Genomic DNA, 24,825 nt, shown 5'->3' with positions numbered 1-24,825 from the left:
GACAAGTGCTTTGATGCTTTGAAAAAAAACAGGCTTCCTCAATGATCCTAGGGATAACATCTCTCTCAACTTTAGTTTCTCTAGTTGTGAAACAGGTAAGATACAGACCACCTGGAAATCATTATAAGGTTGTGAAGTTAGAATGAGATTATTTGTGGGTTTCTGTTTGTTTCTAAAAGAATAAGACAGAAGCTGGTTTACAGTATGGCTAAATGTTTCCTAAATCTGGAGAGACAATACGGGAAATGAGAAGGGGAGAGTACTTGTCCTGCCTGAAGCAACAAGGCTATGTCTAAAACTCTGTCGTGTTATATCAAAGCAGGAGCTGTTTGCTGTGTTTTAATGTGTTCTAGTTGATTTTCTCTCTCTTTTTTTTTTTTTTTTCTCAAGGCATAGAAATAACGGTTCAGTCAAAATGACTTGTCTAGCAACTTGCCTTTTCATATAATCCAAGAGGCCATTTTGCTGATGTCCAGTAGTATGCTGACAATGAATCTGTAGTTTAAATCAGTTGCTTCAAGTATATAAGAAAGAAGGATGCATCAGATATAATCTGAAAACAAAGGACAACTAATTCTTCTGTTAACATAGTTACAAGGTTGTAAATTTTTGGCAGGAAAGAACCGTGCCTGGTTTTTTAACAAAAGCTCTGAAAACCCTGGTCACCCCTTTTCTTGATAGTATAGTTTGAATTAGCTTTTCCTAGAATGGAAAATAGATTGAAACAGATGTGGGTTTTTAAAATTTAATTGCTTGAAGGCTTTTTTTTTTTTCTTTTTTTGTCTTAAGCTTACATTTTCTGTACTTTGCAAGAACAATGCTATGCAAGGGCTGTTTGGTACAGTCTGGTGGAGCCAGCTCTTTAATATCCATTACTTCATGCGCTGTTCCCTGTCTCTGCTGTCCTCTCTTTTGGAACCTCATCATCTATGTTCAGCATTCCTTCTTCTCCTCCATCCACCTGCTTACGTTTAAACCTAGAAATCGCTGCCCTGGGATCCATTCCCCAAAATAACAGTGTATTAAGCTGGCAGCATGTCACTGATAATGTGTTTGTTCACAAATACAAATATGTCTCATTAGCGATTGCATTCTTCCTGTAAGATGCTTATCCTCAAGTTAAAAGTGGCATAAGTCTAGATTACACACAGCAATAATACAAATTTTAAGACCTACCCACAGCAGAACTTGTATTCTTTCCGTATTAGCAGTGTAGTAAGATACCATACTCTCTGCATTTTTCATCCTCTTCCTGCATAAGTACACTGTAAACTAGCATAAAAATGATTTTATCAGTGTTTCTTATTTTCCAAAAACAGGAAGACTGTTGACCATTCCATATTTATTGTTTGGATTTGTCTCAATAAAATTAAACCACAGGTGGGGATGAGGCAGCACTTTACCCACTGGATTGTTTCATTACTTAATAGGTGACATATGTTTAGTTCCCTATATTTTTGATGAGGGCTTAAGCTGATGCCAATGTGTCATCTTAAAACTGACTATAGGTACCTAAGTCTGGATGATTTTAAGATCTGTAGCAGCAGAGCAAATAGATTACAGTGGAAATACTAGACAAATACAAAAAATGAATGTTGTTTTGAACAAGGTATAGATGGAGAATTGACCACACCTCCTTCCCACACAGATGCTGTGCCAAGGACAAGCTCAGAGAGCACAGTGACACATTTAAGATTAATGTCTCACAGATTTCTAAAATAAACTAATATGGCTGTACAGCACTGCATTTTATGTGTAAGTGTGCGACACAGCTTTATGGAGATTGGGCTATGATAGGTAGGTAGTAATGCTCTTATTTCAAAACACTGTGGTGAGCAAAATCTGGAGTTCACCAAGTTTTCTGAAAATTGGAGGTTTGGTGGCTACATAACATTGGTTCTGGTTTTGAAACCACCTTGGCAGTTACTAGTTTTCAAATTACTGTTTTGAGGGTAATGTGCGTGGCTGCTATATAAAGAAACAGTCTTTCTGGGTACACAGCATCTTTGAAAAGCAGATTCCTTTTTTTTTTTCCAAGTTATCCTTTGCTAATACTTGAGCAGGCCATTGCGGAGTTTGGGTTTAAATTGCTGACGTTAACAACACAGCATATTTAATGCATTAAGGGACATCAGAATTAATCTGATTGTTCTACTTAATGACAGAAAAAGGATGCAGTATCTGGGGCCAACTGAAACCATTAGAGTTCCTTGGCTGGGTTCTGTGGGTGCTACCCAACCAAAGATCTTCAGCCATTACCACATAGGTTTACCCGTACATTTCAGAATATCAGTGCCAGATTGCAGAAAAAACACTAACTTACTTTCTTCCTTATTCTATTTGTTTTCCCTAATTCTCTGCTACATAACTAAGGAAAATAAATCTAATGACTAAGTAATCTCTCATGTTGGATTATGTTTTAGATTTCTTATCAGTTTCCATTGTGTAAGTGTCATCTGAATCATGGGAGAAGAACTGTTATAAAATGTATGCTTCTTTGAAAATTTTGGTAAAAGATAGTGATTTATAAAGTTTTTCTACATTTTGAGCCATTATAAGCCGTGTTTTGGTAATGCCAGTTTCCTGAATGCATAGAGATAGTGTGTAAATTGTGGGGCTTTACTGACTTCCTGATTAATGTTTCCAATTCTTTACTTAATTTTTTTTTTTGTAAGTATAAACTGTATTAGGTGGAAGAAATAGTACAAATCTGCAAAGATTTATCATGTTGCTCATGCATTAAAGATGCATATATATGCATGAGGAGGATGTATATGGGCAGTGATACCACAAAACAGTATTAGCTATTACAACTGTTGCAGAGTTGCATAGGAACTGGATCTATATGAGATTTGTGTTCTGGTAAATTAGATTTCCAAGAACTTGGGCACCTAATAATTTAAAATATTACTTCCCAAACTCTGGATCCATTAAATTCCATCTTATCTTGCAATTGCAGAACTTTCTTAGAGCTGTCGGTACCTCAGAGGTCTGCTGCTATTCAGAAACAGAATTACCCATGTCTTGATTGTGCTGAATTGCCTGGTATCTGCTATTCTCAAACTGCAGCAGGATTCAGAAACAAGGTATTTTACCTACTGGGTCTTACCTAATCCACATCTTACATGCTTAACACCAGTTCTCTTCACCTACCTCATTTGGACTACAGAAGATAATAGTTTCAACTGGTGGGATTAGAGGTTTTGTAAAATTACTAACCTGCATTCACAGCTTTGCTGCACGTTGGTTAGAGGAAGGACTTGAAGACAGATTGTTTATAACATACATTTATGAATGTTAATTGATCATTTACTAAAAAGGACACTGATATCTCCCCAGTTTACTTTTTTTTTTTTTTTTTGAGAGGGAGGACAGACCATGCTGAGCACTTTTAACGGCAGCACAAGGCTCACAGATGTGAATGGAAGTGGATTTAAGTGACTAAGTTAATTCTAAAGGAGATCCTAAACATATCTCCTCCTTTGGTATTTTCTCTTAGCTAGGCCAGACAGTTGATATTAGACATCTCTCTTTGTTGAACAAGGAGCCTAAAGATGTTAGCTTGCAGCTGTGAATTCTGCTGGGTAGAAAGACACTATAGTTAGGGTTCATGCCAAAACTTAAGGAGTTTTAGTAAAATGCAAATGAGAAGTAGAAACTCTTCTATCCTTAAGAGACCACAGTGTAAATTGGAAAAATAGAGAAAAGATGTGAAGCAGAGGTATTTCTGTCTTACAGGTGAGGGACTGATGTGTTGGCTTCCTCAGGTTCATAAAACAAATCTCAGCTAGGATTAAACATAAATGTCCTTACAGCAGAAGGCATCAGAACCAGAAGAAAGTTACTCACGAGATCCCAATCTTTATTGCTGGGAAACCCAAGGACCAAAGCTTCTGGTTTCTTTTTTTACTTGAAAATGTTGTCCATTTGAGAATTTTGTGCCTGTATACAGATTTTCCCAGGATCCATCTCTGACCAAGTGAAGATCAGCTGTACTCTACATGCAAAAGAATCCAGATGCTCACAGAAACACTGAGCATACACACAGCTAGAAAATGGCATTAAGGTAAGTACACCAGATACTGAGATGGGAAGCAAAGGATAGAATTCTGATTATCAGGTCAGACTATGTGGAAGGTAATGTGCTTCCCAAATTAACAAGAGCATCTTCCTGGCCACTGGTAGTCATATGCCATTTTTGCTTTTTTAAAACAAGAAAAAATTATTACATTATCACTTAGAATCACCAAAAGTTTCTTTACAGTTTTATACATTTTGTATGTGCCTACAAATCTGGAGTTATCTGTTAGTTCTAGACTGTTTTTTCTCCATCTTTGGCTTTTTGTTCTTATAAAAAAAAAAAAAAGATATTTATCAACCCTTAAAATTGTTCTCAGTATTTGCATAACACGTGTGTAAGCAAAACTCAGAAGGCTTGTTCATACCCTCATTATCCAGCCTCACTTCAGCAGTGTCATTTAACAAACACAACACTATATAAAGGGGAGTTGTGCAAACCACTCTTTCATTTCACTTTGAAGCAGAAGGGTAAGTTGAATTTCCTTTCAATAAATCATAAGGAACTTCAGCTAGAAGGCAAACCTGTTCCTTTTCATTTCTGTGGTCATATTTACATTCTAAAATTAAATTTTCCTTTATTAATATTTTTTTACTTTGCTTATACTAGCAATTTTAGTAGATGAGGAGATGCCTGAAGGACAGCAGATTGTAATGACTGATGAAGGTCATTAAAACTGGATTAAAACTGAAGAGCTGTTTTTTCCATTTTGCTATACAACTGATCAGGACTCTGACTCTGCATCATAATCCAATTATGAGCTGGATGCAGTAGTCCATTCAAATGTAATTCCCTGAATGATCAGCTCCAGATGAAGAGTACCTGTTGTAATTGCATTTTGTTATCTCAGGGATGTAAGTATTCCTAGCCACCTACGGTAGGATTCTGTTAGAATCTTTAATAATCAGCTCTCTGAGTCATTGATCAGCATTGTCAGAGGTGTCTGCTAGCCTTCAATATAGTAGAGGATAAACAACTTGGGACGCTTCAGGTTCAACACACAAACCTTGACACCACTTTTAATACAGCACGTGTCTTCTCAGGTGGATATGAAATTTCTAGCTGTTGAAGTGGAAATTTTTGACCGTGAGGAATAGATACTGCTATTAATTAAACAGATTCTATATGTAGCAAAACACTGAAATTCATGACATAATTGAATATTCTTATGTTGAAGGGTTTGTCCCACTGAATTGATTTTGATGAGACATTCCTCTAGAAAAACAAGTGAACTTTGCCCTTTAAAATAGTTGGTATTGATGCAGATTTAGCATTGTGTCAAAAGCCTTCTATGATAAGAATCGATCTGGAAGATGTAATCAATACTTCTTTTTTAAGAAAGCTCAGTCCAGTTTTAGTGTATCCATTTAATAAATGGTAATAATAATAACCTGATATTTTGATTCTGCTTGGCATATATGCTTTGAAACAAACAGCTTGTTTTAACTGATGAACTCAGGTGTTAATAATCTTTCAGCATTCAAGCCAACCAAGATTTCATTCTCAACTTTAAGAGGAGCTGGATTTAGAACATATTATGTGTCAATTAAAATGATCTTGTCAATTCTGATTTTTTTAAAGGATAGAAGTTTTTAGGAGAGTGTAGTTCATGATCCTTTCTAATTCAGAAGAAAAGTCATGGGTATTGAGTTATATGTTTTGCATGAGAGTCAACCCATCAGGGTCATCTCATTAGAAAGGCATACCCATTCTGGCATCCTGAACCTTTCTTTCTCGCTATTATTTTAACAGAATGATGCCAATAACTGGATATGTCCATGCCATAGCATCTCATAGTCCATTGGTTCAGGTTTTGTAACCACACAGCAGTACTAATGCTGCATACCCACTAGCTGCATTGTAAACCCATGAGCTATAGTTTCAGAATGCTTTTTAGTCATGATATCTTGGCACTGAGATTATAACCCTACTTAATGTTATAGCTGAAAGGATAAAATAAGATGCATAGGCCTATTTCCAACCAGCAAAAATGCATTTTCTACAAGACTAACTCTGACATTTTCAAGCTTGTGGAATTTTGTTCAAGACAAGATAGGAATGCCAATAGAGCTATAAAATTTTGCCCATGTGTAAAACACTCTATCAGTTGTCTTATTTCAAATAAATGTGCTTAAATAGTACTGTGCTTAAAGAGATTGCTAACTAGCTCCAAACCACCACAACAACCACTGTAACAGATGGTGCCTTTCAGGTTGGTAACACATGCATCTATGTTTCATTGAGTGATTATAGCCCTTACAGACAACTAATGGCTTAAGTGTGATCAGTTACATCTGAGCCCATCATTTCTCAAGGATTAATCCAACAACTAGTCAGTGATAACAAAAAGGATGATTTGTCTTCACTACTCCTAAACGTGTAGCTGTCATTCTGTAGTGAGCATACCAATCTGTATCAGTCTAGAAAGAGTTTTGTCTATAAGCTATGCAACGGTAGCAAAAGAGATCTGGAAAAATCTCTTATACCTAAACTATAGACTTTATTTAAACAAGGAAAGAAAGTAAATTTCAAGAAGGGACAAATGGGAAAGAAAAAAAAAGAAAAAAGTGTTCAATTATATAAGCCACCGCCTACACCTTCTTACAGAATCATTGCCTGACAAATATGTGGGTTTTCTTACAGCTGGCCTGAGCAATCATGTTGTCTTACATGTCCTACATGGTCACAGCAGTAGCTGCTTTGCTAGTGACTTGCCATGCACTGTGTAAATGTCCAGGAATTCCTGGTCTATTTGGTATACCTGGACTGCCTGCAAGAGATGGTCTGAAAGGACAGCCACATCTACCAGGTAAGTAAACTTCCCTTTTTTGCAACAAATCCTTGTCATGAAGAATGGATGAATAAAACCAGTTAACTCAGAAGGACATGTTCCCTTGAGGAAGCAGCTGCATTAAACAGGAGGGAAAACTGAACAGAAGAAATGGTTTAATTTTTTTTCTAAAAGACAGGCCTCTTCTCTCTTCTAGGAGAAGAGGGGAAATGAACAGGTTATCAATACTTAAAAATATAAATATAATATATAGAAATATATATATATGTAGTGTTTTTCCATTGACTTTGCAAAGGCAGTTGCTTCTTTCACAGCAGAAGCTTTTTTTTTTTTTTTAAGTATGAAGAAAATATTATTCTGGTATTTACAAGTGTAATTAAAAGGCTTCTGGCATGTCTCTCTAGTATTCAAAGATGGTATGTGCAAAAGAACACACTTTGCACTGTGTAATTTTCTTTCTATGTAGAAATGCTTTCTCCAGGTCCATTACTAAGGCTAAAGTACTATCAAAATTATTCATAGATGTCACACATTTCAGTTTGAGGTTAAGTTCTATTTCATCCTGAAGTTCCCAGAAAATGCATCAACTGGAAAGAAAATAATGCTTCTCTTTTCCAGGTCTCTTAGGAGCCCATGGAAGAGGTGTTCTTCCTTGGCCACAAGGTGAGAAAGGAGAAAAAGGGGATATTGGGCTACCATGTGAAAAAGGATGATGTCCATCTAGTGTTCTGTCAGTCAAGTGGACTCTCTCTATTAGGTCAAATATGTTGTTTATTACTGGCTGGGAAGTGCAGTAAGAGTTGTAACAGTGCAACTCAGAGAGGGAGAGAGACGCAGCAGTATTTCGTGCTTCTACACTGCCATTTGTTTTAGATGTGAATAACGGGAATATGATCATGGGAGCACACTAGTAACTTTATTCTACATGTAGGACCCTTGTTACCCATGGAAATTTGTATGAAAAAAAAGTATCTACCTTTACAGTGAGTTCCCATCTTTAGCAAGCAGTGCTGGATGGCCTGTACTTCACACAATCTATGCAGAAACCCTCCTATACCAGTATTCATGGTTTCCACTAAAATAAGATCCCACTATAAAAACAATCCATACAGCAGATTAAAAAGAAAATAGTATGGTTCCTGCCCCAAAATCTCAATAATGATTATTAGAATGAAACAAATTCTCTTTGGCAAAGCCAAAGACATGACAAACATAAGGCTTCAACCTAGAAAAATTCATTTTCTTCTGTGCAGAGGGGAATGATCAGCATTTCAGAGGGTTGGAGGCTTGTGTTTGTTTACTGTGATATAGGTTAACAACAGCGTGAAAAAATACTGGGGAAACATTTATTTCATGCCAGATGATGATAAAAAAATACATTGTGTGCTAGCTAGTTTTGGAAAATTATTTATCCAAGAAATTGTTCTTATCAGCAGAGCCTAGTTTTGCTTTTGTATAACTTCTATTTTTCTCTGTGTAGGTCTACCTGGTTCTCTGTACACTGAACTCTGCAACATTTTAGATTTGAAACATCGACTTTCCAGACTTGAAGGCGGTAATTTTTCCCATTTTTACTTTTTAAGCTCACAATGAGTTTGAAGTGCAATAGGCAAAATTCATTATAGAATCATGACTTGCAGGAAAGAAATCACACTTGGAAATGGTACTACATCCCAAAACTCCATTTTCTCATCCAAAGCAGGGGAGATTAGGACTCATTTTCCCTGAAGAAGCAGATTTTTCTCAGGAACACTAATGCACATTTATTCAAATTCAATTTATTAAAAAAATATTCCAGCTGTTGCACGTTCCACATGGATTCATGGGAACTACTCAGCCTTGTACCATGTTGCTAGCATTTTTATCTATCAGATTGTTAAAGGTGGTAAATTGTTTTGTACTGAGAAGGAATCACAAAAATTATAATTTGTTTCACTTGCTCAAATTCGAAGCAAATTCATCCTTTTTATATAGGGCTGATAGTGTATGTAGCAAATGTTAGTGGGGCATCTTGTCTTGGAGAAGACAATGACAGGTGGTCACAAGCAGGATAACAATATATTTAGTGAATGACTAGTGATTTGGTAAAATTTTGAAGATCTTAATTCCTCTTCATGCTTCACTCTCATTCTTGCCCTCTATTCTTCTTACCACCTGTAATTTTCTCTTCATCTCTTGATTTCTCTTTCTTTGCTTTCTCATCAGTATGCCATAGGAAATTAAAAAAGCTAACTAGGTTTTTTCTTTTCATGTTTTAGTGCTTGCTTTGAATGGGAAAATAATAGAAGTTGGAGAGAAAATACTTGCCAGCAATGGGAAGGAAGTTGATTTTGCATCTGCACTAGAATCCTGTGAGGAGGCTGGAGGAACTCTTGCAACTCCCACAAACGAGGAGGAGAATAAAGCTATTCTGGGTATTGTGAAACAGTATAACCGATATGCTTACTTGGGCATTAAAGAGGGTGAGACTTCAGGTCAATTTACGTATATGAACGGCATACCTCTGAATTATACCAACTGGCACCCACGTGAGCCTAATGGCAAAGGGACAGAAAAATGTGTAGAGATGTACACTGATGGGAGATGGAATGACAAAAGGTGCAACCTGTATCGCCTCACGATCTGTGAATTTTAAAGAATGGCCTTTCAGCCACCTCAAAGTATGGAGACAATTAAATATCCTGTGTCTCAGGTTTAGGCAATTTCTGTGATTATTCTATGTCATAAAATCTAAAATTAATCATATTATGGTAATTTTTTTGTCCTTAAGAAAATGCCAAATGTGGTAGGTGATTAACTTAATTAAAATGTGCCTCATCTGCTGTGTTTGTCTCTTTTGGAGGGTTGGGAATAGCTCAGCATTCATTTTCCATGGCAGACTGTCTCTGTGCACTGTACCTTTGTGAAGATTAGAAGAAAATTCCAAGGTTTGACTTGGCATATTGGAAAAGGCTGAAGTTAAAATTGCCCATGGCTTCATAGTGGAAGCATTTCCAACTATTTAATAGTTTCTGCCTTAAAAGAGATGCACAGAGGTTGACTTCACTGGAGCAATTATGATCTCAGGTTTTGTACGTCTCTGCATTATAGAGCTTGTATTCTGTCACACTGAAGCATTGCACTGATTCATTCAGCATCCCTATTTAACTTTTTATAAAACAAAATACCAACAGTACCAGTTACAATTAATTTTCTTAGTTTCAGAAGCTACTCTATAAGACACTAAGATAAACATTGCTTTAGATCCATGTAGACATAGAAATATATGTATAAAATACTAAAGATTGCCTTTTGTTGCTCAAACATCACCTTCCCTCATAAAACTATGACCATTGCAGTGATACAAGGCCAACTGCCTTCTCCCAAACCACTGAACCACCACATATTATGTTGGGGCCTTGGGCAAGATTGGAAGTTCCATCAGTTCAAACACAAACTGTTACTCTGCTGATGTCATGCCAAGCAACCACACAGCCAGATCATGATTCAAATCCACTAGGATCAGGAAGCATATTTTCACTAAATATTTTCATGGCTACTCAGTTCGGGTAGCTGGTGAGTAGTGGGAGCTCAGTAAAGTACCACAAGTAGCAAATTCTCACACACTTACCTTGTAGTGAGGAAGTCCTGAGGTCATCTATTACCATTTTCACACCACCTGAGGGATAAAAAGGAAGCACTGGGGTTAAAATACATGCATAACCACCTTTACTTCATCTTCTCCTCCTCCCCCACATTTGCCTCTGTGCAGGGAGGCCATAGGAACCTGAGCTTGACTCTGGACATTGTTGCCCCTCGTCCTTAGCCTGCATGGAGGAAGGGATGGGATCTATTCACATGGTCATTTCAAGCCCTATCAAGTAGGAAAGCTTTAGCATCTTCAGACACAGGAGATAAGGGGGTACTTTTGGCAGTGGAAGATTCATGTCCAGCATTGCATACAGCACACCAGCTGATCTGAGAGTGGACAGGGACTTTGAAATAGGAAAAGTACACCCAGTACTATGTTGAACAGATTTTAAAGTGTGAACCAAAATAGCTTCCTTTGAAACCTATGACCATGATACCATTTTGGCCAAAAATTTCAAATGGGAAGGGTCATGCCATGACAAAAATTATGATCATCACATTACTTTAAGATAAGGCTAAACTTAATACCTTTTCATTTTTCTAGGCTTAGCTCTTACCAGCTGCACTAAATCTGCTAGAAAGAGTTGAAGGTTTACTTAAAACTACCTCTACCTCTTGCATTTTAATTATTAGTATTTTAATGAGTAAACCTTGTTAGCAATTTTTGAGTCTTTCAACTGTACAGATTCTTTGTTAGAACAAGATGATTACCTGGCATAAGAAGGCATCATGTTGAAGACACACACACACACACACACACACAATCACTCTGACAACATGATCTTTTTTTATCTGAACCAAATTCACATTCAGTTACATAGATCCCCAACTAGGTTTGGAGTATCCTATTCCTTTAGTTAATCAACAATTTATTTCCACCACATTGGTGTTTACAAAATTACTACACAAATCTCTTGTTGAGAATGTTACAAATGGCTTAACACAATATATCACGTATCTCTAAACATATTTAGACTTCAAGACACTTGGGTGCTTTTAACCCAGATTATTTTTTTAGTCAAAAGCTAATTTTTAATATATCAATAAACAAAACATCTAAGCTAGGTCTCAGAGTCAAATTTCTTTCTGCTTAAGCCATTACTATTAGGAAAAAAAAAAACAAACCAAAAAAAACCCCAACAAATCAAACACATACATGCTGCTTAAAAATAAAAACTCCTCCAATCCAGTCAAAGAACAGCTAGGCAGCACTTTCCCCTCTATGGTTCACACTGAGATCTGTAACATTTCAGGTAACTGAATGAAACTCCTCAGTTATTTCCATAAAATATCTCCATATAACTCATATTCAACTCTTCTCTTGCTATGCTCTAGTCTTCCCCTTACACCATTCTGAAGCAGCCCTTCTTGTTCTGTGTCCACAGCCTTGACTATGCCTCATATACAAAACTGAAGATATCAAGGGGAGGTCTGCCAGTTTCCTGCTTCCTTTATTAAAAAAATTGTGTCCACATTCTTTTGCATGGATTTATCTCCTAACTTTGATGAACTTCATAGAGAAAAAAAAAAGCCCAGTGTCAACCATCATATGTGGAAAAAATAAAATTCCCTAGTAAAAGCAATATTTTGCGGACAGGCTTGAAATGTGTTTGTATCTCGTGGAATTCATACGTGGTAATTAAAATCCTGGTGAAGGCACACACTCAGTAGAATGTTAGTTGATTATTCTTTTCAGTTCCACAGAGGAACAGAAAAGTATCCAGAAATTGTTATTTTGTTCTTTTAGATGGCTTTTCTTGTGCATGTATAACTCTATCAATTTCAATCCTTAAATGCTGTTTAAAACACAGAAATAATTGTTTCTCTGTTCTGTTGTTGTAGGATAAATAATTTTGATAAAGTCTTTCCTTAAAAATGCAATGAGCAAAAATAATCCGTGGTGCATAATGACCAGACCAGGAAAAATTCAGGTTAGTCTTTTTTCCTTAATTTATAATAATTTGCTACAGAAAAGAAACCTAACAGTAAGATCTTTAATTCAGAAAATAACTTACTTGCTTCTCAAATGTTATAAAAACAGATTGAAAATTAAGACCTTAGTACAAGGTAGAAGGTCACAAAAATTCAGTCCCTTCTGAAGCAAATGGATTGTGCATCACATAAGAGAAATTTAATACAGTTGTTATTGCAAGTATATTTAACAGAGTTTTGTCTGGCCATAAAAATGATGGATATTGATTTAAGAGAGAATTCTCTCTGGTCTAGAGTGATATTCTCTGTTATAACTGTATAATTTAATTAGATGCTTTAGTTTAGAAATACTATTAGCAATTTTGAGCACTCAAAAACCTCTCCCCCACTCCCATCAATCCCCACCACATGTAAAGAAATTGACCTTCAGTTACAGCAAATAAGTATTTTTCTGCAGCTTCCTGATTTTTGTAGAAATTTGATTAAAAAAACCCAGGCCCCATGGTTCTTGGGAAACTGAGTTCAAATTCAACCTTATGTGAACATAGTAACTGGCAGGATGTGACACAGGCTGACAGGGCTACCTTATCTTGCATAAATTGTGAACAGTGCCTCCTTTATTTAATTTTTTTTTTTTTTTAATTTTTGAAGCCGAATTTAAAGAATAATTACATCATTTCTCTGTTCTTTCCCAGAGAAAAGAACATATGTAGTGGAAAAATACCAGTACTTGCTGCCACAACTTCCTAGCAGTGCTGCAAATACAAAGTAGGGTGAAGATTAATCATACATTTTACATTTTTTTGCAACTTTTCTTTAGAAGAACAAGTGCAAATAGAAGAAATATTTGCCACCAGGAAGTTTGTTACCTGGTTTTGAAACCACACTGAGGAGTGGTAGAAAGACAAATGGCCCTATTACAACTCTTATGAACCAGAGGAAAACAATGTTCTTAGGAGTATTGTGTAATGGTATAACGGACATGTTTGTCTGGACCTCAAAGAGTGTCAAATTGCAAATGATTTTCATTATCAGAAGTTGAAACATATTGTTACAAAATCATATTGACCTACAGTTATACAAACACACCTGGGTTTAAAGCACAGTCAAAACAGGATGCTTGGAAATCAGAGTAGCACCTTTAAAAATAATAAGGGGACTCGGATTTGATTTGAAGTGCCTGTTAGGAAACCAGGGTTTGGCAGAATTTGGCTCAAGGATGATAAGCCAGGTGAAACCTAGTATGAAACTTTGACCCTCTCCGACCTTGTGGCTCAGGAGCTGTACAGCAAGGGTATGTTAATCCGTGAGGAGGCTGCAGCAATGGTAATTATGGTAGTAAAGACTGTAGTGAACAGTTTAACCTTCCTCTGCAGATAATGGAAGACAACTGCAGAATATATGGAATAATAGTTTCATCTCGTTCATAAACACAAGGGGTTTTTTCTCTTCCCCATTAGAAAACTATTTTGCTACCAACAGCTATTGAAGAAATACTGTATTACTGTATTTCTGTATTGCTTTCTATTTGTTATAAACACAAAACTATTTATTTCTGTGTTTTTCAGATGAGCTGCACCAAGTGACGTATCAGAGACCTCCACTTGGATCCTTCACACACAACTTCAGTCAGTGGAGCAAGACAGCAGTAGCAATTACAAGCACTGATCACACTGTCTACAGGTAAAATTAAGACTTTCTGCTCTAAAATGCTGCTCATAATTTCAAAAAAAGCCATGCTGAAGTTTGGCATCCCAGGTGTCCATATCTTGCTGAATTCTTTGCTTCCTGTTTTCAAAGCTCAGCAAAAATAGCCTCAGCCCTCTGCTGAGAAGGAGACACTAGGTTCTGTGTGTTCTGTGCTCTTCCTGATATTCCCAGGCATAAGGGAGCTGCTGAGGACAGTCTGACAATGATTTGGAATAGAAAAGGAAATGCAGAAAGCACAGAACAAGGTGGTAGCAAGGTAGAATGGAAACAATAGCGGAACAGGACAAAATCAATGTTACCCAAAAAAATATAAGTTGGGTTGGGGCCATTTAAGTACAAACTGAGAGTATAAGAAAAGAATTTTCAAGGTTATCGTCTGAGGTGTGACTAGCACTATGAAGGAAAAAAAGCAACTTTCAGGAGGTTAAGTATACAAAGGAAAGGCTAACAAACAGGCTTATGGAAGGAATACACACCCACTTTCATAAACTGAAATTCAACTCTAGTGTCTATATTTCTTGAAGCAGCTAAGAAAGCAGCATTGACCAACTTTTGTCCTTAGCATGTTTTGCATTTACCTACCTACCTTGTGCAACGTAACATACTCTCAGAATATCCTTCATTTGCTTCACTAGCACTGAAATTATAAAACTTCTTAATGAGAGATGTGGAAACACAGAAGAAAGGTTACCTCGCTACTCAAAAATTGTTTATTCTTTATCAGATGTGTATCCCTGAACCTTGCTAGACTTCTGAGATATGCAGCTCAAAGGAAGATCAGAAAATAGTTTACAAGTTATGATCGTTATATAGAATATTCTAGTAGGCAAGCATAGTAGAAATGTAAGTATTTTTAAATATCTATTTTAGCTTGCTCCACTTCAATATATTAATGAAAATCAAAGGAAGAAAAGTTTAGAATTTGTTAAATACATCAGTTCTTCTCGGGAGTCTATCACACAAGAAAACTTCTGTCTCACTTCAGGTTTCCCAGGACATCAGTCAGCATATGAAGCCGCTTAATGGAGGTCAAGCCTCATCCACTTCTCATACTTGCCTAACCTGTGGTTTCTTCCAGATGCAGTTGAAGTGCTAAAGTTATTCTCACCACAGATGCAAAGGCCCAGGTCCTGTCAGTGACCTTTTCTAGGGCTCATCTGAACCACAGGTAATGGCTTGTCTCATGTTCTCTGTTTTTTGGGGTTTTTTCCATAAAACAGTTAGACAACCTCAGCCAAAAGAATGTTAAAAGCATTAAGTCAAACACTCAAAAGCTAAGAAACTTGAAATTTAACAAAAAACTTTAAACAAAGGTTACTCACACAAATTTAAAACAGCTCTCTTCTGTCAAGGTACATACAACTGAGTACTGCTTATTTGTTTTTCACAAGACTGGTGCCTTTTCCAGGGTACTCAATAAACAGTGCCGCAGGAATTATTCAGGTTCCACGGGCACAACACCAGTGACAAAGGACTCTACATCAGTAATGCCAATGCATTTCCATATCAGCGATGCTCCATGTCTCGAGGCCTCTGTACTTACAGGACTGGTTTAGAGCAGCTTTTTCCTTCACTGAAAGGTCATTGTTCTGTTGGATAAAACTGTTATTATTTATGATATATAAACTTCCCCTGGAGTATTTTGTAAGTTACTTAAGTATGTGCGGCTCTGGCTGTTACCTCTACATACGCTGCAGATGTATCAGTGTCTTTTGGCTTTGCTGCTACAATTATGAGATTCTGTTTAGTTACAAGACTTCAGCAATTATCACTGATAAGTTCTCAGTCTGTATTGAAAGTGGTGGTGGTGTTCCTGGTGCATATTATATTTCAGGTGGACTTGTTTTGGCTTATCTTCAGTGACATTTACAATTTAACATTTACACAGCCATGCTGTGGAAACATTGGGTATTTCCAATATGTATTGAGAAATTGCTTTGTTCTGCTTCAGGGTTGGTTTTCTTCCAATCATGTGAAAGTGTTTCTAGAAATCAAGGCAGTACCCTCAAAGATTTTTCTCACATTTTTAGCATGTTTACTTCTTGAGGAAACCCCCTATCATTCCAGTTAAAGTTCATTCAATTTCTATTCATATGCAAATTCATATCATATTACATGCTCTTTGTATTTTCTGTAGGTAACAAGATGAATCTCAAGTTACATGCCCTATAAATTAGACCATTTAATGAGTCTTTCTTATTTCATGTTAGAGCTGCTAGGTAAGTTGAACATCTTTAAATAGGTTTCTGTTTAAATTAAGTTGAATCCTACTAAACTGTATCATAAACCTTTCCATTTTAGATTTTTTTTCTCTGTATCTCAACATTTTTATTAAATTTTTCACCTACTTTTACAGGATATCATCTGAGATGAAGATACTTTAAAAGATGGATGCCATATTGAAGAATAAGTGTTAAAAATTGTTTTGTTCTTAAGCCAATTGATTAAGACAGCATTGTCTGAGTTTATATTAACTTGGCTTTCTCTTACTAAAGCAGATATGCATCTATTGCTCCCATGTAAAATTAAGACTGAAATTGTAGCTTTTTGCATGGGAAAACTGGCATATAATGGTATCTGCTGTACAAAAGAGCTTTGAAGGGCATGTTTTGGTTTTTTGCTCTGTAGACTCTTGCAAGCCCGCAGACTGAATCTTTTGGAAAAATACTTAAATTATTTGAAATAACCTAACTTTGCAACTCCATAAATGACATTCCTGTCACTGGGGGCAAAGCTTTTAAGGTACAGAAAACTTCTAACACAGACAGCAAAATTCTGAAACATTGTTGTTTGTTTTTTGTTTTTTTTTTTAATGCAAGATTCTACACTGGAGAGTAAAAAAGTCTGGTTTATATTTGGCTTTAAATAATCCTGTCTCCAACAGTCGTTTCACAAAATTTTAGGAGTAGCTTTTTTCCTGCTCCCATGCTGTTCAAGGTAAACCTGCAGGTTTTGTGCACTTGTCTGAAGATGGGATAGATAAAGGATTTATACCAGGTACATGCAGTTACCATCTCCATGTTTATCTAGATGTACTGCCGTGTTCTATTTTTATGCTTTATAAACTCATTCCTATCATGTGTAATCTGATATGGGTTCTACTTGATAGAAAACAGATCTTTATTAATTACTTGTATGAAGTAAGATATTTAAATCTCTCCTACTTAATGACACAACTCACAGAGAAAAGGATATCATTTTCCATAATATAGGGCTCAAGAAACTTGTTGCTAGGTGTTAGGTTGCAGCTGGAAGCAAGTGCTTGAACAGCCTGAAGGATTCTGTCAACAATCCCTAGACACAGTTAAAAATCAACTAAACCTAATGCACAAGTGCCAGTGTTTTGCCTGAACTGGCTCAATCACTTATAGAGTAAAGACTAACTCAGTTTGCTAAATCAAGTTTTCCATAAACATCACTGCTCTGCAGATAGTTTCCAGGAAAGTACTACCTATCCTTACGAAGATCAATGTGTGAAAAGATCCCTTATTTAAAACACAGCAGTAAACTAAAACAGGTCAAACAAACATTTTAAAATTTCATATTAATTTCACATGATTACCTCTGCTTTATCTTGAAAGCCAAGATTCAAACTGTTAAGACAAAGAGCATAATCACTGGTTTTGTTCATAGGTTTCCTACTGCTGGTTGATAATGAAATGGAAGGCATCTGTCAGTTAGAACATAGATTTCCAGACTTGAAGGAGGTAATTTATCTGCCTTTTCTTTCTGCTGTAGCTGGATTAGTGGGCATAAACAAGATGAGCCACAAAATGGCTTCTTAGGAGAAAAAGCAGAATTTTGTACAGTTTTATTGTATTCCAATTATATTTTGTTCACTCATAGGTAGAAGAGTGATAACTCAATCTGGGACAGGGGAGACAGTTTTTTAAAACTAGGGGGAGACACCTAGGTAACAGCTCTGAAGCATTACTGCAAGACAGAAGTTTATCAGATTAAAATCTCTGCCTATGCAGAAGTGCTCCATGGGCACCTCATGCAGCTAACAGACAAATAAACCAAACACTAAAAACATACCAAAACAATCACAATCAGATCACATCTAAGATCCTACTCACTCAAGGACTGACATACACCCTTGTATACTGCAAGCCATCTCAGAGAATTTATACAGAGTCTCAAAGAAAATAATATACATTTTACAAATGTAGGATTCCTCATTTCCGTCTCTACTCCAACCTCTTGTGCTTTGCCTGTTTGATCATCTGTATATTTATATGTTTCTTCCCTTCTTCCCCTCCCCTCATCTTTTCACATGTCTTCTGGCTTTTGGGGGTTGTGTTTTTTCTTTTATCTTTGATTTCAAGTTTTCTTCTCTTTACATTTCCCTGGGTTTAATCTAAAGTTAAGTTACTCCTCTTGCAGTCCTCCACTTGGAAAAGATGATAGCATCTAGACAAAAGGTATTTGCTACCAATGAGGAAAAAAAAGCCAATTTCCATACCACACTGAAAAAAAGCAAAGAGCCTGGAGAGTCTATTGCCTCTCCAAGAAACCCAGGTGAGAATTGTGCCATTCTGTACTTTATGAAAAGTTTTAATACCTATGCCTACCTGGGGATAAAGGAATCTCTATTTCCAAACAAATTCCAGTTCCTGGATGGTACACAGCTGTGCTGTAGTGGCATTTAAATGAACCTTCTGGCAGAGGGGATGAGGAATATGTAGAGATATACACTGATGGCACTTGAAATGACAAGAGGTGCCACCAGAATCAGCTTACTGTCTGTCAGTTCTAGTGCTTCCCCCTGCTGCTTTCTGGCAGGCTCCCTGGAATACACTTGCCTATGCCCTGTCTCTGCATTTGTAGCTACTGAACTCAGATAATGCAGCATGAAAAATAAGTCACTCTTTCCCAGCCTGATTTGTCTTTTAAACAAATGACAATCATAAAGAGGAAATTACTTATAATGAAAGCAGTGACCATTTTGTCTGTTCTGTTATTCATTGCCCACTGAGTTTCTTGATATGACTGCCTATGGGTTCCTACTGCTGTTAGCTTGCTGACTTATTACAAGAGCAAAAATTAGATCTACTGGGCACATACCTAAAGTGACTTGCAGCCACAAGATCTTCCAACACCCCTTTACCCACAAGTCTCTAAGTTGTGTGTATTTTGACACCTTTCTGTAAGTTTCCCTCACCAAACCTATTTGTACAGACATGCGTGCTACCACTGCTGTTTCTCAACCTGCATTTCTTTGGCCATCTTCACCCATAACATGATACCCGTAACATGAAATAAGCAATGCTGCTAAGGTGACACAGAGCTATAAACACAGGTGGAACTCACCCATCTTACATTTTCCATGGGAAAGCTTCAGAGTCAGCAGGTCTTTAACCTTTATATAGCTGAAAAGTGGTGGCCAAAAGTCACCTGTCCTAAGCCCCTCCAGCAACTCCTAATCCCTTTCCTGACTCATAGTGGTAGCAGCACAAGAAGCCCAAGGTCCCATGCCACATGGGATGCGTGTGGAAGAAAACACACAGAAGCTGACAGGAGTTACAGTGCCCCTGTGGTTTAGGGAAATCAGTAGAGCCATGACAAGGCCAATTTTTTTAAGCTAGTAAAATAGTAGAGAGATTCGGATGTAGCTAATTTGTGGGCACCACAGAGCTGCTTGGCAAACTGTCATTGGGATTTCCACGGGGCTAAGCTTGGTGGATGCCTGTTTCTGAAGCAGCTTAAACTCATTGCAGAAGCTTCTCAGAGCCTGCACCCTCCAGCTCAAGCTAAAGGATTAAAACAAAGCTTTCTGAACATCTGCGTTACTGGAGTCCAGTTACCTTCTGTAGTTGAGCGTTCCCAAGGTTAGATTCACAATTGTGCAGTATAACAAGCATATCCAGAGCTGTTTCTGATTTTTTTTTTCCTTCCTATTGCGGGGCAGTTGACTTCAATATAACTTTAGGCAATGAAGTCTTTGCATAAACTCCATGACATGGTACAAAGGCTGGCTGAGCACCTGGGCATGCCTCCATATACATAAAGCCAAATGCCTGGCTATTAGTCACATTCACATGCATTTTGTTAATTCCAGCTTGGTCATGGAGAGCTGAGCAAGGAAACATCCAGACTAGAGCCAGATCAGCTCCTCTCACGCCTGTGTGACAGGGAGAAAAACAGTCAAACTATGAGGGTAACTGGAGAGGGAAGGCAAGCTCACAACTGGTGCAAATGCAGGGGCCGGCAAAGGGGCTGCTTGGAGCCTCATAGTCATGCACATCACTGTAATTCCAGAGCACCAACTGGCCATGCACAACATTTCTGCACTGACTTAAATTCAATTACTCAAATATTTTGAGTACATGTTCTCACCACCTGCTTTGTGACAAGGCATGGATCTTCCTGGCCTCCGTTCAGCCCTCTGCTTGATGTCATGGCCTGTGAATCATTCCTGCTGTTATTCTCTGCAAACTAAGCAATTTATCTCACAGGTATTTACTCAGGATGATTAATGCAATAGGGTTAATGTCAAACCAAGACACCTTTCTGCTTGAACAATTTGTTGCCTGTGGGTGGTCTACCTCCACAAGTTACTTAATTATTCACTCCAGCAATATCCAAATCCTTCATCACAATAATGCATACTAAATAGCACCACATTTCCCTGTTCTGGGAGCTGTAAAGTTATCCCAACATATGCAAAGAGAAAACTTTTGTGAGTAAAGTCCTCAGTTTATCCAATGCAACTGTTTGGCCTGTAAGGAGATCTACACACTGTTAACTAATGCCCTATTTCTGGGCAACATAGTCAAAATACAAACTACTGAACCCTGTACCATGTAAGGTCTAGATAGATGGTTATGTTGCTATGTTAACATAGTTGAAACAGATATGTAGAGAAGAAATGAGGACTCAGGAGACCATAGGCACTGTTTCACTTTCAAACTTTGTTCTTACTCACAAATGTTTTACAGCTCACCAGTATCTGCCTGCACTCATCAGCTCACCTGCCCAGAGTCTTCAGCCTTGCGTGACTCCTATTGTGAAACCAACTCTGCCACAAGCATGAGGAAACAGGAACACCGGCATCACCTCATACAGTAGTTTTCCACTCATCATATTCCAATAAAGTTTAGGAAGTTTACAATGATTAACATCAGCCTGAGAATGAGGTTGGATTCCCCCCCCCCCCCAACATTTTAAGCCATAATAAGTTTTTCATTTTATCCTGTTTTTTTCTGGGGGGTTACAGAGTTATCTCAAAATTAGAGCTAATTGCAGGTATGTGAAAGAAAGTGGTTGCCTTCAGTGTCGGTCTAATGAATGTGCCACAGCAGGAATGTTCTCCCACCACCCAGTATCTGGACTTTTTCCCCAGTGGACTCCCAGGGAAGAGGGTAAAGGACTGAATGTGTTACTCCACAGCTGCAGATGCTAGCCTTGTTCAGATGCTCTAGCTACTTATGGTACTAGATGAGGACCTAAAACCTCAAGGCAAATATTTCTCTCCCAGCCTGAACCTGCTCCCTCCAGCAACCCTGCTAACAGCAGGCAGGTCTGGAACCAGCAGTCTTGGCCTGAAAAGCAGATTGTTTCATTATCTGGGCACCTAATTTATTCCCTAAATCTGAATGATAGGGCAGCACAGCATCCTCTGATTTGTAGAAAGACAGGATTCCCCAAGGCTGGCAACTGTTTACTCCAAAGTTATTTTCTGAACTTATTTTAAAATCCCAATCCACCCTATCCTAACCTTAAATACTAGTTGTGCTTTATAAGGCTGCCACCATTTGCCTTGCATTTACCAGTACTTGCGCATGTACTGGGCCACCCAGGTTGCTGACAAGCTAAACTGCGTGATGATGTTCAATTTTCAGCCAATGGGGAACACCACTTCCAAAGGTGCATGTAATGACACTACCACCAGGATTAAGGAAGGTTAAAGTCTTATTAACTTTAAGAGTTAGTAAAAAAACATGATAAGCAGATTTACTGGAAAGAAACTTAAAAACGAACTTGGTTTTGGCAAGATCAATGAAATATTAGTGTTAACTATCAAGAGAGAAGAAAGTTGTATGTCAAGTTTTCAGGGAAGAGTGTTACTGATTCTGCCTTGTACAGTAGAAAACTTTTTTTTTACACAAATATTCAGAAAATTGTTTTTAATTCTATAAAAATATCCATCATGTGAAAAATTATTCTTGTTATTTTCTGTAAAAATACCCTCGTTCATATCTTCTGTGTTTTGTAAGCGTTTAAAAAACCCTATTGCCAGTTAGGTGACTTTGCGGTCTAAAGGGACATGCTTGAAGTCTGCACTTTGGTTTCAGGTGCAAATGCACACCCCTTTAGGTGTATGCATTCCAAGACAGATAGTTACACAAACTTCATTGTCCCCACCACTGGGTTTTTAACCCAGGCTGCAGTTTGGCCTTCACATCTTTCCTTGTCATCAGACAAGCACTAGATGCAGTACTGTGTACAGATGAGGGGGCCAGTTCTCAGGGACTGTGTAATACCACCTCCACAGCAGCATGAAGCAGAGCCAGAGCTGACTTAGCAAAGCCTCTGAAAAGGGTTGTATGTGCTTTTTACTCCATATAACAGGTACTGCAGCAGCCTGACTGTAGCCATGATTTTTTCAAACTTTTAAATAAAGCTAAGCTTGTATGTAGCAAGTGGGTTGTTGAACATACACAGCTGGAAAAGAGTTGGGTGTATGGACCCCTTGGGTCTGCAAAAATCTTGGGGGCATCAGCCTTCATTCTGTGATTGTGCTACTCATTAAATAACTCAGGTTCTGACTGGTTGTTATTATCAGATTATTCACTTCTGGGTAAATAAGGTGATTTACAAGAAAAGCCCAAGTGGTTTCCTGGCAAGAAAAAGGCCATCATTTTTCAAAGTGACTCTCGTAAAGCACCTTGTGGATATGTGAACAGCCAGCTACTGTTTTACTGATCCTGAGCAAACTGCGGTCCAGGCAGAATGGCTTCATCCTTTCTTTGGAAAGGATTGTGCCACTTTAAGAACACCAAGTGGGAGGTGATATAGGCACCACTGTACAAACAAGTACCTGTGCGCACTGCTGCACTCACCTGAGCCTCGCACAGCTGAGGGGACACTGCCCACACCCTCCCTGGTCTGTCTGGCAGGTTGAACACCTTCTCTAACACGGCTCTTGCTGCCTGACAGCAGAGGGTGGATGCCCAAAGCAACTTGATTTTATTTGCAAGACTTGCAAGACACCTTGAGGACGCTGAGAAGGTAGGAGTGGACAGAAAAAAGCTGAATGCCTACAGGATCACACAAGCTTCAGAGAAAGTCAGAACTTATTTCAGGTAGTCCAGTTGAGGAAGATGCAAACATTCAACTCAAATTCAACTGCTTGCTGGCCTTTCTGCAAAAATAAGGGGATAGCTAAATTATTTCTAATTTGGTTAAGAGATTTTCAGCAGGGAAGGGATGAAGAGGAAAATACAGAATTGCTATTCATGTGATTTATTTTAGGTTCATTAGTATCAAAATAGTATGCTAAACAGAGTTATGTCTGAAAGTGCACTGTATAAGACAATCCTTTGTTTTCCTTTTACAGTTAGCAGACCTTCAGCTTGCATAAGTTTATTCAAAAGTGTTTAAAGTCTAAATATTTCAGAACAGGAAATGTCTATTTGACTCAGATGTATATAACTACTCTCTGAAATTCATTCAAGAGTCAGAAAACAAAGAGCCATGAACTCTAACACATAAAGCCACCTTATTAGATAAAATACAAAAATCAGAATTTACATGTCCAGAGAAAAAGTTCTTTATGCATACTTTCAATAACAGCTGAGAAACTTGTTGCATTTTAACTTTCATTGTAGGCACCTGCTTACTTTGGAAGTGAGGTGAAACCTACTACAACTAAAGGCACAATCAGCAAAATCCTAGCACTGTGCTGTACTACTTTTGCATTTTTAAATATGCTCTGTCTTCATCATACCTTTCTTTTTAACATCTCCCAGATTTTATACATCTGATTTCTGCACCCAAACGTCATACTGTTATTAAAATTCTTTAAGCTAGATTTGCATCCTGTGGTGACTTTACTCACAGAAAAGTAAATATACACAGGTTTTACTTAAAAGTAATGAGACTAAACTACAGCATGCTTTATAAAGGCTGAAATCTTTTAAAAATTAATACTGAAATATTTATAATTAGCACTTTATTCAATCATCACTTGTAGAGGAGATATAATACATGCAAATTCAGTGATACTTCTTTTAATATTTTATTATTCTGAGCATTTTCATAACTCTTAGTTTGAAAGGTTTGGCCCTCTAGAGATCAGTGTTATTAAATCTTTGGAGGTTTTACATAGTTGAAATACAGCCTTTTCTGAAAAGTACTCAAGTCATGAATTTGATTTCTGGTATTTATAGGAGTTTTAAATTACACTTTTAATTTGCAGTATAGTTATCTCTTGATCACCCCCCTCATTTCCAGTCAATTACTGGGCAAGAAATCCACATCTCGGAACTTTTCACATTCCTACCATTTTCTACCTCTGCTTAGAACATAGTCACCTTTCTGCAGTTGCACAGTTACAAGGCACACCATGGACATTGCAGCAGTGATGACCTCTTCAGAAAACTAGTCTAGACGTGTAGCAATCTTTAAATATTAATAGGAAGTTGGCAGTTATGTTAGAGAACAAGTACACAGTAACATT

At 37.5% G+C, this 24,825-nt stretch overlaps 1 protein-coding gene and 1 long non-coding RNA gene across 3 annotated transcripts; both read left to right on the top strand.

Annotated features, from left to right (window-relative positions):
• The first annotated feature begins 6,736 nt into the window (after positions 1 to 6,736).
• LOC141926206 (pulmonary surfactant-associated protein A-like) lies at positions 6,737 to 9,601 on the top strand. Its single transcript, XM_074831630.1, has 3 exons — positions 6,737 to 6,887; positions 8,350 to 8,424; positions 9,128 to 9,601. The coding sequence occupies exons 1-3, from the start codon at positions 6,737 to 6,739 to the stop codon at positions 9,502 to 9,504; spliced, it is 603 nt and encodes a 200-aa protein (XP_074687731.1). The 3' UTR covers positions 9,505 to 9,601.
• Positions 9,602 to 13,590: 3,989 nt separating this feature from the next.
• On the top strand, positions 13,591 to 22,909 carry LOC141925613 (uncharacterized). 2 transcript variants are annotated; one of them, XR_012623891.1, is made up of 6 exons: positions 13,591 to 13,725; positions 14,000 to 14,114; positions 15,220 to 15,309; positions 16,279 to 16,360; positions 17,775 to 17,848; positions 21,083 to 22,909. It is a non-coding gene; the product is annotated as an uncharacterized LOC141925613 (long non-coding RNA). The 2 variants fall into 2 exon arrangements; XR_012623890.1 differs by lacking the exon at positions 21,083 to 22,909 and adding an exon at positions 18,528 to 18,659.
• Positions 22,910 to 24,825: the final 1,916 nt, after the last annotated feature.

This window comes from Strix aluco, chromosome 7, assembly GCF_031877795.1.
Source record: "Strix aluco isolate bStrAlu1 chromosome 7, bStrAlu1.hap1, whole genome shotgun sequence".
Classification (NCBI taxonomy): Eukaryota; Metazoa; Chordata; class Aves; order Strigiformes; family Strigidae; genus Strix; species Strix aluco.
The sequence above is the reverse complement of the archived record's forward strand: the minus strand, read 5'-3'. Positions and strand labels throughout refer to the sequence as shown.